This window comes from Condylura cristata, unplaced genomic scaffold (assembly GCF_000260355.1).
Source record: "Condylura cristata isolate star-nosed mole 26May11 unplaced genomic scaffold, ConCri1.0 scaffold00002, whole genome shotgun sequence".
NCBI lineage: Eukaryota > Metazoa > Chordata > Mammalia > Eulipotyphla > Talpidae > Condylura > Condylura cristata.
Window position 1 is genome coordinate 46,898,098 of NW_004567103.1, and position 13,382 is coordinate 46,911,479.

Sequence of the window (13,382 nt, forward strand, 5' to 3'; positions counted from 1 at the left end):
AAAATGACAATAAATATCTGCCCCAATATAATCTACAAATTATAGAATATTAAAATGGTCCTGTAGCTCATGCTATAAAGTAGTTCTTATTATTTGAGTGTTCCTATATAACTGATTCAAAATCCGAATATACTCATTTATAGATATAAGGGAATCCAACTATAAAGCAAGTACTATAAAAGTGAAATTAAGACCTTTTCTTGCTTTTCTTTCGCTTCTTCTTTTCCTTCTTGTGTTTTCGGGAATTTTTCCTATGTTTCTTTTTTCTTTTTTTTGATTTCTCTTCAGAAGCACTTTCAGAATCAGAAGAATCAGAAGAAGATTGAGAATCACTTGAGCTATCTGAGTCACTAGATGATGATGAAGATGATGATGAAGATTTATGCCTTTTCTTTTCTTCTTTTTTAGCTTTGATAAAAACAAAAATATTTAGTTTAACACCTTTGAGTCAAAATTTTAAAGTTGAAATTTAGATCTTCCACAGATTTTAAGTCTAATATTTAATACTTAGTACATCCAGGTATGAACTTGGCGTATAAGACCTTTAAAGAGTCAAGAGTGTGTATTAGAATCTAGATCTCTAAATTCATGTATCTAAATTTTATCTATTGAGCCAAAGAAAATCTGGAAATGTAACAGATTAAGTCTAACACTAAACTAAGTCGATTTTATGAAACATTTGAGTAACAAAGGTTTTTAAGAATATAAGAGTAATACTTGAATTGAAGAGTCACAATTGTAATCTGCCTGTAATTTTTTAAACTTTTCTCATATATAAATATGGGAGGTAGAACCAGAAATGAGATGTTATATAACAAATACTTTTCATGAATGTGGAAACATTCATGTTATTATGTTATTATGTTTCAATTGCCTGATCATTCTGCTAATGAATAGGAAGTTAAGCTTGCGTTGAGGCGCAGACTTACAGCACAAGATAGTGATTAATAACTATGCCGGTGTGTACAAAATAATCTCAAGGCCCTCCCTGGTGGCCCAGTGGGTTAAAGCACAGCACAGCACTGAGAAGCTAAAGCCACCTCCATATGAGTTGGATTCCCGCCTGCCCCAAAGGTGATTAGATGGCCTGGCAGACCTCTCCTGACCCGCCCACTGCTCCCCTCAGCAGTGTACTTCATAGATCTGCCTGTTCTGCTCCCCACTGTCTCTGGTGAAGCCTCTCACCGCCCCTGAGCCTCTGGCCTGTACCTCAGTACTGTATGCACAAATAAATAAATCTTTAAAGAAAAAAAAAAGTTTTAAAATGTTTAAAAAATAATAATAATCTCAAATAGAAATTTTAATTTGTGGTAAGCTAAAGCCACTTCAGCATGAGTTGGATCCCTGTCCCGCCTGGAGGTGACCCACATGGTGCAGCAGACCTCTCCTGACCGGGCTGCTGCTCCGCTCAGTAGTGTACTTCATCAGTCAGCCTGTTCTGTTCCCCACTCTGTGTCTGGTGAATCCTCTCACTGTCCCTGCACTCTGGCCTGTACCCCAGTTCTGTACGTATAAATAAATCTTAAAAAAAAAAAGTAGTAATTTTAAAAGAAATCCAAAAACTTACATGTTTTATAGACTATGTAACTAACATAAATAAGTGAAATTAACTAGGTGTAACAAAACAGGGCTGGGGGAAATAGTATAATAGTATATATTGACCCATTTAAATCACACCATATTTAAAAGCTGAATGGATCCCAGAAGTATTGGCTTCACTGAACTACAGCAATCCTTCCTTACCTCAGGACCAGGAACACATCAAGAATGAGTTACCTATGACCTGTGCAAGCTATATCTGAACATAGCTTGCTATACAAATTGTGGTATTATCTGCCCAGAATCAATTTAGTCCTGGGTAGAGCCTTAACTTGTCTGACAAGTCTAAATTTAATCTAAAACCAAAGATCAATGTAATTAGTTTCCAAAATGGTCATACAAACATGTATAAATTGAAGAATCTACTTGTACATACTAAAAGCCTGAGGGATTGCAGGGGAGGGAAGAAAATCAAACATCAAGAAATCCAAGGAAGAAAATTTATTAATAATGAATGTGACTAACTAAATAAAAAACTTGAGATCACAATATAAAAAGCAAGGAAAAAATATTCCTCATAGGGGAAGAAGAGTTTGATTAAACAGAGGAGGGAAGAGCACAGGGGTCTGTGGTGGTGGGAGATTTATGGGGACCTATTCATTTATAGCACCAAAATGAATAACATGTAAGAAAAATAAATTAATTTTAAAAAATTAAAAAATATTCCTCATAAACACAATACAGAGCTGTTACAACTATTTGACAAAACATAGGAATGCTTAACATGGTTAGCCATAATTAACAATGCTGTATTCACCAGTTTCCACTTGTAAGAGATGAGAAATATACAGCAGTAAGTTACTTAAATAACATCCACGCTCCCCACCATGTATTAAATATATTGCACATGACCATTACTTGATCTGTGTGCCACTTTTGAAGAAGATATGATTGAAACAAGACATAATATAATATGAAAGGCCAGAAAGAGTTATAACAACTTTTATGGTAATATTATCCACCTGAGTGTAAGATGATACCAACTAAAAAAAGAAAAACTTTTTTTTTGGTAGGAGTTTTAGGGAATAAGTTTTAGAAGAAAGCTTAAGTTTCTAAGGTTGAGGACCCTCCCTGGTGGTGCAACAGCATAAAGCACAGCACTATGAAGCTAGACACAGCTAGCTCAAGTTCCATCCTCTACCAGGGAGGTGTTCTGACAGGACGTGGCAGCCCTCTCCTGCCCTGCCTGCTGCTCCGCTCAACCATGTGTTTCGTTGATCTTCCTTTCCTGCACCCCACTCTGTCTCTGGTGAATCCTCTCATTGTCCCTGCACCTATGGCCTGTACCCCCGGTCTGTATGCATAAATAAATAAATAAATCTTAAAACAACAACAGAAAAACAAACCTTGATTTGGGAAGTTGAAAATTACATTTAAAAAAAAATTCTAAGGCTGAAAATTCCCTTCCTTTGATGTTTATCAATACCATTATATGAGTGTAATTTTATTTAAATTAAATTTTTCCTATGAACCAGTACAGAAAAAAAATTTTTTAAAGTTAAATAGAAAAATAAAAAGCAAAAAAAAAAAAAACAAAAAAAAACTGAGTCATAATAGTATCAATTCCAACAGAATGCAATAGGCTTGAACTTCAAAATCTTTGTTTACCTAAATTATGATTTAGGCATACTGTGACTTTGAAAAATTTATCTACAGTTTTATCTTCCTAGAGTCAACAATTATGTTTAACTGAACATTATAAAGATACAGCTCAAAATATAAACACTTAAGCAACAAATTTTACAGAAAAACCTTTATAAGTAGATTTAGAAGTAAATATGGTTAATTAGGGGGAAAAAATAAAGTAGAAAGGTTTAGGGGAATTATAATTAGTCCTGTTGTTAGGAAATTTAGGTGTTCCTATAAGTCACTGGGCTATGAAAAATTGCAAATAAAAACCATATAGCTGGGCCCTCCCTGGTGGTACTACGGGTTAAAGTGCAGCACCACAAAGCTAGCCACAGCCACTTCAGTGCCAGTTGGATCCCCGGCCCTGAAGGTGATCCACATAGCACAGCAGACCTCTCCTGTCTCACCCACTGCTCTGTTGTGGGCAGTGTACATCACTGATCTGCCTGATCTGCTCCCCACTCTGTCTGTAAAAGACGAATCCTTTCACTGTCCCTGCACCTCTGGCCTGTACATTAGTTCTGTACGCATATAAATATAAAAAAAAAGAAACATCTGGATCAAAAAAATAAAGAAAAATAAAATAAAAACCATATAGCTTATGGTAAAGGGGTAACTTCACCTGTGACACATCAAAAAAAAAAAAAGGAAATAAAAATGACAGTAGAGTGCTATATATATAAAATGGCTAAGAAATATACAACAATAAATGTATCACTTTGCTTTGAAATAGGACCTGGAGACTTACAGAAGTTCAAGTCAGAAGGGCTACAGTTTGTGAGCTACTTTAAAGTGACCTGAAGTTAAATGGGAAGTTTTAGCTGCAGATTGTGCATTGTATGTATAGGTATAGTTTCTAACACAAATGATGATGGCAACTTAGTAGATCTTTAATTTGTGTGCATGTAACAAACACTATGTTAATGAACCTCCCTTGTGCAGGTGCCTTGGTGTCTCAGTGCTATCATGCTATTACTGCAGTGGCCTAAGTTCGATCTGTGGCTAGGGTGCTAGCCCATATAGGGTGCAGCAGATCTCTCCTTTTTCTCCTCCTGTCTCCTTAGCAGTGTATTTCAGTGGATCTACCTGTTCTGGGGAATCCTCACCCTTCCTCTCCCTGCCAACCCCCGCGGCCTACATCCCAGTTTGTCAATGAATAAATAAATCATAAAAAATGTTTTAAATATTTATTCCTATGCAGCTGTTGAATGTCCTATGCAGCACATTTTCAAAATAAGCAGTATGGCTGATCTGACTATATCAGAATCTAATGGGCAGAAAAAGTAGTGGGAGAATAGTATTGGAGAGAACTTACAAAGTCCTAATAAGTACTGCTAAAAGCCTTTTTATATATGTACAATTAAAAAAACTGAATTGTAGTGACCCTACAATTGTGAGTCACAACACTGTATGTGACTCACAGGCATAGGAGCACATGTCCTCAGATTAATGTCACTACGCCCACCATCAAAACACCAATAGTTTTATGGGTATAATTTAAAGGTGAGTAAATTTTGGATTTAAAAGGGAGAACATTTTTCATATAGGTGAAAATTTTGAAGAAAGAAATGGAGCAACTCTGGATAAGATGGACTAAATTAATCTCTCCCTACAACCTAAAGTATAAGCAGAAACTCCAGATAAAATACAAAAGAAAGAAAAACAAAAGTAAACTGAAAGAAAGATGGCAGTGTAGTCAGGGACCTCTATATTTGAATGGTGGTTTTCAATTTGCCTCCCATATACCCTAGACTTCACATGCAACTCAGAAAAGACACAAAATGGCACAAATTTTAAAATGTCCCCTCCCTCTTATGACCCCCCCCCCCCAAGCTTCCCTTCCCTAAAGGGCTGGAAAAATATGGCTTGGCAGGACAAAATTTGTTACCAACACCTCTCTACTATAAGCAAATATCAAGATGGTGGGTAGGGGGTGGGGTGGGGGAGCCACCCCATATGGCTATAACAGCAAAAACAAAGTAGGAAACACAGACTTCCATTACCTCTGTCTCACACTATCACAATCTACTGCCCTGTGAGGGAAGGAAGCACTTTTGTCCCTTCCCTTGCCAGAGTAAGGTCACTGGAGACGAAGTGAAAAAGCCTGGGCTTGACACAACAGTGACTCCCCATGCCATGCCCTGCCCTGCAATGCCAGGTGACAAGAATGTCAGAGATGGAGATGGAAAGACTTTTTACATATATGAATATGAAGTTGTAGGCAGACCCCCAAAGTGAAGCTAACCAGAGTTAATATGGCAAAAGGTTTCAGAATTAAGCTAGTGTTTCAAAAAACCCTATGCCTCCTTTCTAACTGCTTACAAAAGAATCTATTTCCAAGTATTTTTACAAGCAAATAAGCATACTTAAGCTAAAATGAATCACACTAAAGTAAAACTACAATGCAAGAATTTTAGAATAAAAAGAATTACGAAGACTAACTTCTTTTTTTATTTTTAAGACTAACACCTCTGGCTTACGTCATTTGTACTTAGTTTATTTTATTTATATAGTCTATCACTATGCAAAAGAATTTCCCAAACCTGTTTATTGACTTATTTTAGGATTCTCCATAAAAATCTAGGGTTTGCTGAGCTTTCTCTGGTGGCACAATGATTTAAAGCACTGCATTATGAAGCTCTCTGAAGCTGCTGCAGCATGAGTTTGACCCCCGCCAGGGAGCTGACCCACATGGTGTGGCAGACCTCTCCTGACCCGCCCACTGCTCCCCTCAACAGTAAGATGTATTTCAGTATCTGCCTGTTCTGCTCCCCACTCTATCTCTGGTAAATCCTCTCACCCATCATACCCCTGGCCTGTACCCCAGTTCTGCAAGCATATATAAATAAATCTAAAAAAAAAAAAAAAAATCTAGGGTTTGCTGCCTAAGTCTTTTTTGAGACCTATATAGATTTTAATACCAATGAATTTCATGTGAAATATTTCTATTGAGGTCATCATCAAGCAAAACTTGAAATAAAGAATTAATCCTACAATGGGTCTCCTCCTTCTTAGATATTTTCATGTTACTAGGCTACTACTCCTCCACACAGTTTTCTAAACTAACAGCCCACTATTTTCCAGGAAAAGGATCTTCATTGTGGCTCTTAATTTCAGAGTATAAGAACAGAGAAATGGAATCCTGTTAAAACAGATAGGAATTTCTAGAATTCTTCACTGTTCCCTAAGTACAAAATTCACTAGCTGCTTCCTCGATTGTACTTTTTAAAATATATTAACAGGTTATCTGTTTCCTAACACACATTTGCAAAACTTCTCACAGAGCTATATATGGCTATGTTGCCACAACAGCAATTGGTTTTCTATATACTTTGTGATATAGCAATGGCCCCATCTCTTGCTGCATGGCCAAGGTAGACAGATTTTTAACAACTGCAGTGAACTCTGAAAAGACCATCATGACCTGAAGTGAGTCTACAACTGAAAAATCAAGAAATACATTAATCAAAGTAGTGGTTTCATCACTGTCGGGGCCTATCACTTACTCTGCCCCTAGGGAAAAGCAGATTTTGTTAGCCTTCAGTATTCCACCTCTGCATCTACTGTAAAGTTAATATGCTTGATTCTGAACTGCCTCAGGCACATTCAAATAGCCATCAAAAAACAAAACAAAACAACACAAAACCATGAAACAAACAGAACAAACCCCAGTTTTTTCTATCTTGCAAGAGCAAAGGGAGAAAGGCCCAAGGGGACTGCTCTAGACTCACCAAAACCATATACAGGGGTGGGGGCCCAGACAGATTTCTTCAGAAGTCTTTTTGTTTTCTTTCAGGAAGTTAGAAAAAGAAAAAAAGATTCTGCATTTATTTCTTTTTAAACTAAGGTGTAAACCATATTTCAAACATGGTTTAAATATGATGATGAATACCACAATGTTGAACAAAGCTTTCAGACTATTCCCAGTTCAAAGGTCTTATTAGGAGATTATTAAACTTATGAATTAGCTGTAAAACACAGCTCTGCCTAAAAAGTTACATCAATGCATCAAAAAATCCATTCTGACCGATATTCTAATAGTAACTGACAGACTACAGGGTAACAGTTGTCGAACTGTATAATCTCAAACACAAAGGTCTTTGTGTGATCCAGAACAGAAGAGGCATGGCTTAAAACACATCTGATAGTTTCAGGAACATCTAGGCAAACACTGAAAGCAGACAAATGTCTCTCAACTGTTGAAATGGATACATACAGGCAAGGTATGCTAGCTTAGTATAAGTTTAAGGAATGTGGCCAAGATGCTACAGGAACTTTCAAGAAAACTTCATGGCCATAATCTCATGAGCAAAATTAGCACGTACTTCTTTTGATGAAAATACATAATATAAAGACATAGATAGTAGAAAAGAGTGATATTCATTCATTTCCTTATCCTTTATTGTAAAAAAAATTTTTTTTTTATTAATTTGTGCATACAGAACTGGGGTACAGGTCAGAGGCTCAGGAGCGGTGAGAGGCTTCACCAGAGACAGAGCGGGGAGCAGTGGGCGGGTCAGGAGAGGTCTGCCACGCCATGTGGCCACCCCCGGCAGGTGGGAATTGAACTCATGCCGAAGTGGCTTTCGCGTCTCAGTGCTGTGCTTTAACCCGCTGCGTCACCAGGGAGGGCCTATTGTAAAATTTTTAATTATTTTCGCACAGAGGAGAATAGGGAATGTAGATCAGAGGTGCAGGGAATGAGAGGATCACCTGAGACATGAGTAGGGAGCACATTAACCAGATCTACTGAAACACACTGCTGAGGGGTGCAGTGGGTGAAACAGGAGAGGTCTGCTGCACAATGTATGTCAGCTCCCTGGTGGGGTACAGAAACCTGGCTACTTTGCTATGGAGGGACATTTGTGGTAGTAACGCTGAGATACACTAGTTTTCTTTCTTTCTTTTTTTTTTTTAAAGATAATCATCAACATTTTATTCTTTAGGAGTTTTCACAAAACAAGACATACTTTATGTCATTTTAAAATAAGTTACAGATGGTCAGATTCCTGAACACTAAATTAAATAATAGCCCCTTTATAATTTATAGCATCTCTATAAGTGGTCACATGTTATATATTTGATATAACAGAGAAGAATATTAAATCATCAGCATTAAAGTGGAATGCAGACAGAAAACTAGAAATAAGCTGCCACTATGCCTATCTTGGTTCTTTTAAATTAGAACAAAATGTTTTTGATTTCTAAATGCTACCAAGTAAATCAGTTAGATTATCTAAAACTTGAGCTAAAGAATATTCTATCTTAGACCAATTCTGAAAGGTATGTTATAGACATTTAAATTTCATGAGTTAGCAACACATAATAAAAAAAGCTCCAGATATGGAGCCAGCAAGCATGCATAAGGTCTGGTTTCCTAAAGTGGCAAATAAACTAATCTCACTTCTCTTCATCTGTAAAATGAAGAAAATATACCTACAGAGCTATTATTATTATTCGAAAAGATGACTCATATTTGTTAACTATGAAAAACCAAGTACTGATATTACTATTTTCTAGAATAGTCAAAATAGAAACACCAGAGTCAGTTAACATTTTATTACTTTGCATGTAATCGTAGTCCACTGCTTTTATTATTTTTTATTAAGTGCCAGACTTAATATCTAATGCATGGCACCAGTTATGTATTTTATACATAATATAAAGACTTAAAATATTTACTTAAATCAAAGTTCTTATCATTCCAAAGTTCTTATCATATTAACCATGTTAACTTCAAATGTTTCTGGTCCAAGTAAAAGAAGTTTCTCAAACATGAGACATGCTTCTGAATTGAAGCAATGCCTGAGGGGGAAATAATTTTGTTTTTATTTTTGTCTTCACTTGCCCTCATCCCCTAACTATCTCTTTTTCTTAAAGATTATTTATTTACCAACCTACTTAGACAACTACAGTTTAACAATAAAAAAGGGGAAGCAGAAAGAAAATAACTACCATACAAAGAAAATTTAAGCAATTCTGTGGTAAATGAACAAAGTATGAAGTATAATAAAGCATAATGAAAAAATATTATCATAACCCAAACCCCTCTTATTCATATGTACATTAACTTTTTACAGTTTATATTTGGGCTTATTTTCTATGCCTAAGAATCAGAAAATATCAGTAAATCTTTTTTTTTATAATGTAATAGTTTACTTTTACATCATTTTTGTACATTTTTTTTTCATCTCAATTGTAATCCCCATGGGTTTTCCATCACCGAGTCACCCGTGTGCCATCACCATAGTCCCGTGCACTTCCCTACCCCCCAACCCGTTGTTGATCCCATTCCCCACTCCACCCCCACAAAATGTTTCTGGTCTATGGCTGTTCATTATTCTTATTATTTTCTCTCCTGGCCCATTATACTCCTGCTATGAGCGAAACCATCCGGTATTCAGAAAATATCAGTAAATTTTTATCAGAAATATTTACTTGTTGTTACCTTTAGATTTGGGAATTAGCTCTCCACAACTGAGTATCCGCACTTCAGCAAATGGTTTGCTAGCTGCATCTGTTTTCTGGTTTTCTATCTCTCTTACAACTTCTTGACCAGAAATCACTTGCCCAAAAACAACATGATGCCTGAGGGGTCAAGTAAAAATGGTTCAATACAAGTTTCTTATTTTAATATTAATTTAAAGCAGGTAACAAAGTAAATAAAATCTTTACCCATCTAAATGAGGAGTTGGTTTCGTTGTTCTTTTGGAAGTCATCAGATAGAAGAATAAAAACAAAGTCAGAGAAAAACAAAGTTAGCATCTCTAAAAAGGAAAAGAAAATAACTGCATTGGAAACACAGTTGTAAACAGAAATTATATGACAACTTAACATAATATAAACCTGTATTAACCCTTAATAGTATAAATTACAAGTTTTTCACATATTTGAAATTTTACTCTGATTTAAAATATACCCTGGGCCCTCCCTGGTGGCGCAGCGGGTTAAAGCACTGCACTGAGAATCTAAAGCCGCTTCCGCATGAGTTCGATTCCCGCCTGCCCCGGAGGTGACCACATGGCGTGGCAGACCTCTCCTGACCCGCCCACTGCTCCCCTCAGCAGTGTACTTCGTCCATCTGCCTGTTCTGCTCCCCACTCTGTCTCTGGTGAAGCCTCTCACCGCCCCCGAGCCTCTGGCCTGTACCCCAGTTCTGTATGCACAAATAAATAAATCTTTAAAAAAATAAATAAATAAAATAAAATATACCCTATTCAATGTTGAACATTTATATGTTATTAAATTATTTCCACCCACCCATGTTTCCTGTATGTGATTGGGTTTTTATTGAATATTCACAGGTGTATATGCTTTACCATATGGACTTACCATTGTCATCAAACCACTCTACCAATATATATATATGTCCAATAATTTTTTCTGTTAATGTTTTAAACAGTTAAAAGCACTGGTCATGTTTTGATGGGCCTCACATTTGTTCTATGGGACCTGAATAGAAATGGCCCATACAGAGTTCATAAAATTTTAAATAAGGTACAAATATTTAAAATTTTGACTACTTTTACATAAAAATCTAGATTTCAAACCCTTCTAATAAGTTTCTTGTCCCAGCAGGCTTTACTTGCTTATGTTACTTGACTAAGACCTACAGGTCTTGGAGTTTGTTACTCTTAACATAAAGCAAATGTCACACTGAAGAAAGAGACCTGGATTAAAACTTTGGACAATCCCAAAATAAGCAAAAGTTCTTTTTAGCAAATAAACTAACTTTTTAAAATCCCACTTTTCTCTGGATTAACCTTAAAGCTATGTAGTTAAAAAGACTGAAAAAAGGCACTGTATAAAATGTATTCTTTTTAAAAATCTTTAATTAAAGGCTTTAGAAATTTAAAAGGAACACAATTTAAGCTAACCTTGGTTAAAATACATGATACTACTAAAAAAGGACTAACATGTAGATATATTCTTAAGTTACTCTAAGTTTAAAACTAATTTGCCTCGGCCCCTCCCTGGTGGCGCAGCGGTTAAAGCACTGCACTAAGAAGCTTAAGCCAATTCCTCATGAGTTCGATCCCCGCCTGCCCCGGAGGAGATCCACATGGCGCAGCAGACCTCTCCTGACCCGCCCGCTGCTCCCCTCAGCAGTGTACTTCATCGATCTGCCTGTTCTGCTCCCCACTCTGTTCCTGGTGAAGCCTCTCACCCTCTGCATCTCTGGCCTGTACCCCAGTTCTGTATGAATAAATAAATCTTTAAAAAAAAAAAAACAAAACTAATTTGCCTCAATGCAGCAATAATGATCACTTGGTATGTACCACATATTTACATACAATTTGTAATAATTGTGTACATGAAGTCTTCATCTAAATGAGCTGATCCTCACTTCAGCTTCTTATCTGCAAGTTCATTTGCTCATTAGAATTTAATCATAATTCCAAATCAATACTGGTAATGCCTTCAAGGTTATTTGCATATTGTCAAAAAAGCATGTTGATGAGAACGCTAAAAAACCATAACTCTTATAAACTGCTAATGGAAATGTAATGAAAACTTTGGCAGCTCCTTAAAAAGCTAATCATAGTATTATTTTCTGTTTCAACAAGTTCATTCCTAGGTAAACAACCAAAATAACTGAAAAGACTCAAAAAAGGTACATGTATGTCAATGCTCAATGCAGCATTATTATTCACAATAGTCTAAAAGTGGGAACCATCTAAACATGTAATAACAAATACAGATTAACAAAATAGGTACGTAAATAAAATAAAGTAATATTTAGTCATAAAAAGAAAACAAATAATATAAAGTTTCACTTAAATGGTATATTTAGAACAGCATTATTCACAGGAACAGAAACTACTGACCGAGATTATTAGGAGCCGGGGGAAAAGGGTAATGGTCTCTGGGATGATGAAATGTTTTTGAAACAGAGATGACGACTGCAAAACTTTATGATTATACTTATATACTTATACTGAGTTACACATTTACAAATGGTCGAAATGGCAAATTCTGTATTATATATGACTGATTTCTTTCTTTTTTTTTAACAACGACTGACATGCTCTAAAAACTGAAGTTATTTCCTTAAAAACAAACAAACAAACAACACATTAAATAAAAGAATGGCTCTCTAGGAATGAAAAGAAATAAAAAATGAATGATTCTGAGAATATAGGTGTAAGATTTTATGAACTTAACATAGGGGTCTTGGTTAGTACAGAAAGGAAAATAAGTTAACACTCATTATCACTGGCACCAACCACTGAGCTGTCATGGAGATCTAAGTAACTCTCCCCCAATCAAGCTCTATTTTCTGATGCTCTATTCCCCTGTCCACCTTCTCCTGCTGCCTGTTTAGGAATCATATGGTCTGCAAGCCTGAACCTCCACTCTTTCAACCCTTTACTGATGCAAGAAAGGGTGATCATCTGCTTCCTGCAGCCATTGAGGATTATATTCATGTAAGAATTCAACAGAGAAACAACAGAAAGACCTTTATCACTGCTGATTATTGTAAAACTAGAGAAGGCATTTAAGAAGAAATTTTCTAGAAATGGTACTATAACTTATTATGCATAATGCTTTCATTGTTCCTCAAAGTTGTAGCATGTTACCAGTATTGCATTCCTTTTTATGGCAAAGTAATGTTTTGTTTTATGGATATACTAGATTGTTTATCCACTCATCAATTTATAGACATTTTGAATTGTTAAACCTTTTAGCTATTAAGAATTTTGTTTTTATAAGAGCATTTCTTGTACAAATATTTCTGTAGTTGGTAAACTTAAACATAAAAACTAAATTCTGTCTCAAGATATTTGAAAGTAAAGTGAGGAAAAAAAAGATATGACAGAAAGAAGAGTAGGTTTGAAGAGAAAATATTGGTTTCATTTTGTTTAAGTAAAAGTGAAAGAATCCAAGAGAAAGACAAAAATGTGTATATTCAACTTTAAACACAATAGTATTGTAGATTTTTATTTTCCTGAATTGTGGACTCTGTTATTGAGATCAGTCTCCTACTAGAAATAATTTAAGTGATTAGTAAGAAGTAATTCAGCTACAGGATAACCAGCCCAAGAATATATGTGCCAGTTCTCTGGACAGACTGGACTGGTTAAGGATGACTAGCTGATGGCTCTTTTCATTTAATGAAGCTTAAGTAAGAATATCCTTGCAGTGAGAAGAAT

At 35.8% G+C, this 13,382-nt stretch overlaps 1 protein-coding gene across 3 annotated transcripts in view; it reads right to left on the minus strand.

Annotated features, from left to right (window-relative positions):
- The window catches only part of PPIG (peptidylprolyl isomerase G (cyclophilin G)), a 36,940-nt gene that overhangs the window by 5,699 nt on the left and 17,859 nt on the right, over nt 1-13,382 (minus strand). For all 3 annotated transcript variants that reach the window (XM_004674564.2, XM_012728294.1, XM_012728299.1), the window contains exons 9-11: nt 9,904-9,933; nt 9,677-9,816; nt 195-408 (exon numbers count right to left, since the gene is read on the minus strand). In XM_004674564.2, coding sequence (XP_004674621.1) covers nt 195-408; nt 9,677-9,816; nt 9,904-9,933 — 384 coding nt within the window. The remainder of the gene's footprint in view (nt 1-194; nt 409-9,676; nt 9,817-9,903; nt 9,934-13,382) is intronic.